We start from the raw sequence: 4,100 nt of genomic DNA, 5'->3' as shown, positions 1-4,100 counted from the left end.
CTATCATTTTCACTTACAATATTGTATCGCTCATTACTTGAGCAGGCTTTGGATTCTTTCAACGACTGAAGTTAGAGATAGTGAGACCAAAGTAGAGGGGTAGCTGTGGAAGTACCCTATTGCTGATTCATTTATGGTAGAAAGTTCTGTTGTTTTTTATCAATGAAAAAACTTATAAAAAAAAGAAAAAACTGATGATTGAAAATTAGAGAAGTATGTCCTTTGACTTCTGAATGTTTTTCTATCTTTCCTTCAATATAATAATAAATTTATAATGTCCTCTAGTGTACAAAACCCAAGTCTCCTCACATCCTTCAAGCCTGCTTATTTTGAAACAACTTAGAAGAAGAAGAAGAAATAAGAAGCTCAAAGAGAAAAAGGGAGAGAGAGAGAGATGGGTAGGGCTCCTTGCTGCGACAAGGCTAATGTAAAGAAAGGTCCATGGTCACCTGAAGAAGATGCAAAGCTAAAGGAGTATATAGAGAGACATGGTACAGGAGGGAATTGGATTGCTCTACCACATAAAGCTGGTAATTTATTAAGATTAAGCATTTAATATCTCTTTTCCTTCTTCCTCTTCATGGAAATGATCTTATAGTTTCTGCATGCAGGTTTACTTTTCTTTAATTTTCCCTCAATTGTGTTTTGTTTTTGCAATATATTGAGTTTTCCTCTTGAGGGTTTTGTTTGTTTGGTTGCTTTTTTCTTTTAGGTCTAAAAAGATGTGGGAAAAGCTGTCGATTAAGATGGCTGAACTATCTCAGACCCAACATCAAGCATGGAGATTTCTCTGATGATGAAGATAGGATAATCTGTACCCTTTATGCCAACATTGGAAGCAGGTATTTGCTTTCATTTTTCTTTATTCATGGATCTTTAACTTTTAGTTCTTTCTTTCCTTTGCATTTTTTATGTAGATATGCAGAGATTTTTCCATCTTTTTTCAATCAGCTGTAGAAGCCATATCCATTTACTTTAAAGAGAAAAACAAATCCATAAGAACTTTAACATAATTGCTTTCTCTTTTGGCAAAAAAGTGACATCTCAAAGCAACCTTAATGACTCAAGAATATTCTGGATTTGGCTAATTATATCTGGTGCCATTTATGCATGCATGCCAACCTAAGCTATCTAAAGATTTATTGATCATGAAATACTGCATGAATAAATAGTAGTTTCAGTTGGAAGAGAAGCTCTTTTATTATACATATTATGTTTTTTTTTCTTATAGAAGTAAAAAAGAAAAAATTGCAGGTGGTCAATTATAGCAGCTCAGTTGCCAGGCAGGACTGATAATGATATCAAGAACTACTGGAACACCAAGCTGAAGAAGAAACTTATAGGCATGATGATTCATCCTAATTCTCAAAGAAAATTACCAAACATTTTCTCTTCTCTTCTTCAAGCTTCATCATTACCATCATCACCATCAGCTGCACTATCATCATCATCATCTTCATCGTCACCGTCACCATCGTCATTTAAGTGCAGCAGCAGCAATACTTGTCATCATACCCTAGCTGGGTCTTTCAGTACTGAAGGTTTTCCATTTTCAAGTCTCTTGAGCAATAATAACAGCTTATTCACTACTTCTACTGCATCTATGCTACAAAATAAGGAAAGCTTCATGGGTCCTTTGCAACATTGTCAAGTGAAAGATAGTAGCAATCTCTTAGTATTTGGAGGTGAAGCTAGCTGTAGCTCTTCTGATGGTAGTTGGAACAACCAAATCAGCCATGCCAAAGAATTAGGGTATGATCAATATGGTGGTGCCAGTTATTCCTACCATGGAGTTGAAGGGAGCCAGAAATCAATGGGTGGCGGTGGTGATGGGTGGAGTGAGAAGCCAAATGGGCTTTGGGTGGATAATCAAATAGATCAATATGGTCTAGAAGAGATTAAGCATCTAATTAGCACTAGTAGTTGCAACAACTTTTTGGTTTGAAAAAAACAAGACAGAAGAAGAGGAAAGGGTCATGTACTATTGATTGATGCTGACAGTTGAGTAAAATCACAAAGATTTGAAAGGGTAAAGAAAGAAGGGCATGGGGTTGAAAACTTTGAAGAATTCAGATTTCTTTTGTAGAGATTTGGATTTTTTTTTTCCAATGGAAAAGGCTTCTTTGACAGTACATGGTAAATGTTTTCCTTTGTGCATTTCTTTTTGAGAAATGATGTGTATGTGTTAGTACTTAGTACAGTTTTTTACAGCACTATTCAGAAATAAATGCCATGGAAATTAGAGAAGTTTATCATCATTATTCAAGAACAAAGCTTGAAATCCAAGAGTTCATATATATATATATATATATATTAAGAATAGCAGCTCACAGATTGCTTGAAGAAATTCATATTTCTTTTTACTATTTTTTCTTGGAATTTCTGCTTTTAAATATGCATGCAATCAATTTTTTTTATATGAAAAAAAGACAATTAAATCTTGTCAAGCACAAGGTATAAGATCCTTGGATATTGGTGGATGCCATCTTTGGGAGTATTAAAATTGACTTCATGTTCATCCTAATCTCAGTCTTCTTAACAAGTACTGATATATATATATATATATATATATATATATATATATATATATATTATGAACCCAACATTAATTAATTATTGTATGTTAATATACAAACCCAACATTAATTATTGTATAATGGCAGGCAGGCAGGCGTCAAGCCAAAATTGACATCACCTTAGGCCTCATCACTACTTTCATGTGTAGTATTTTTATTTAATCATGAGATTGGGAGACCAATTAGATTATGTTTACTATGGCAAGAATACAAAATAAAACATGATTTAGAAAGTAAAATTTTCAATTTAGGCTGCATATGATGGAGTGGAAAATCTTTATTCAAATCTACATTATAATGCTTGATTATTAATAATATGACACATGTCACAATTATTGATAACCTTTTGATTAGGACTTGTGAAGTATATGGAGGGGTAGAAAAAAGAATAAAAATAAAATCATGATTATAGTATGAACTAATGATAAAGAACTTCAACTTGAAGCCAAAATTTACACAAATTTTTCTTTTAAAAAGGAAAAAAAAAAAAAAACAAATAAAGTGAGGTCGTCTGTACAGCCAATTAAATAGAGAATCCATAAAGAGTAGCTGTCCAGAAAGGACTCCAAAATTGCATGATATGATCTCAAGATAATGATGCCCTTTTGGATGTAATCATTTATTGGTGGATGTGGGTTTTGGTGTTCTCTATTAGATATAAAATTGAGAATTTCTATAGTGTTGTTCCAAGAAAAAGCAGAAACCCAATATTGAAAGATGAATAATGCATTGACCTCTTCAAAACTTTTGTTTGATTCTCAAGTTAAAAAAAGAAAAGAAAAGAAAAAAGGATTAGATTAGATGGGGTTTGCCAGCTATAGGCATTATATAAGATTCAAAATACATCATTTTGTCTTCAAGCTTGTGTGAAGGATTTTTCAGGAAGGTCTTTTCTAGTAGAGAGCAAAGATCAAAAGGGTTGTGTGGCACCTGTTGAACCAACCAACAAATTAAATTCTAAGCTACTATTGGGACACTTGATTCAATAATTTGCAATGTTTTTCTTCCTCTAATATATACATACATACATAGAATCATAGACCAAGAGGAGAGAGAAGTCACTCAGGATCAGCCTCTAGCATAGTTATGTGGGGAGGGAAGATATGGAAAAACTGATTTCTCTCTATTTAATATATATATATTCATATGAAAAATTATAAAAAAAATATTGATATTTATTCTATTATTTATTTTTGTTCATGTGTTTTTAAAAATAGGTCTTTTCTTTATATTTGAATACCCTTCAATAAAATAATTTTTTTTATTAGTTACCTAGTCATCCAATATATAAAATTGGTTGAAAGGTTAAAGTATCACTTTTATAAAAAGAAAACCTAAAGAAAAAGAATTCAGAGTGTTTAAGATACAAAATATTGAAGGCAATATGTTATATAAAATTGCAAAATAAATTAAATTAAGATATTATTATGTATTATATAAAATTCTCATTAGCAAATTTCGTAGGTAAAATAAAAGTTTGTTATAATGTGAGTTTCTTTATTTTTAAAAATACTAAAACATTAT

General features: G+C 31.5%; 1 protein-coding gene across 1 annotated transcript; it reads left to right on the top strand.

Annotated features, from left to right (window-relative positions):
* The first annotated feature begins 284 nt into the window (after window positions 1–284).
* LOC8284000 (transcription factor RAX2) lies at window positions 285–2,258 on the top strand. The gene is made up of 3 exons (XM_015719352.3): window positions 285–530; window positions 713–842; window positions 1,255–2,258. The coding sequence occupies exons 1-3, from the start codon at window positions 395–397 to the stop codon at window positions 1,943–1,945; spliced, it is 957 nt and encodes a 318-aa protein (XP_015574838.1). The 5' UTR covers window positions 285–394; the 3' UTR covers window positions 1,946–2,258.
* The last annotated feature ends 1,842 nt before the right edge of the window (window positions 2,259–4,100 follow it).

Source organism: Ricinus communis, chromosome 10 (genome assembly GCF_019578655.1).
Source record: "Ricinus communis isolate WT05 ecotype wild-type chromosome 10, ASM1957865v1, whole genome shotgun sequence".
NCBI classification, from domain to species: Eukaryota; Viridiplantae; Streptophyta; class Magnoliopsida; order Malpighiales; family Euphorbiaceae; genus Ricinus; species Ricinus communis.
The sequence above is the reverse complement of the archived record's forward strand: the minus strand, read 5'-3'. Positions and strand labels throughout refer to the sequence as shown.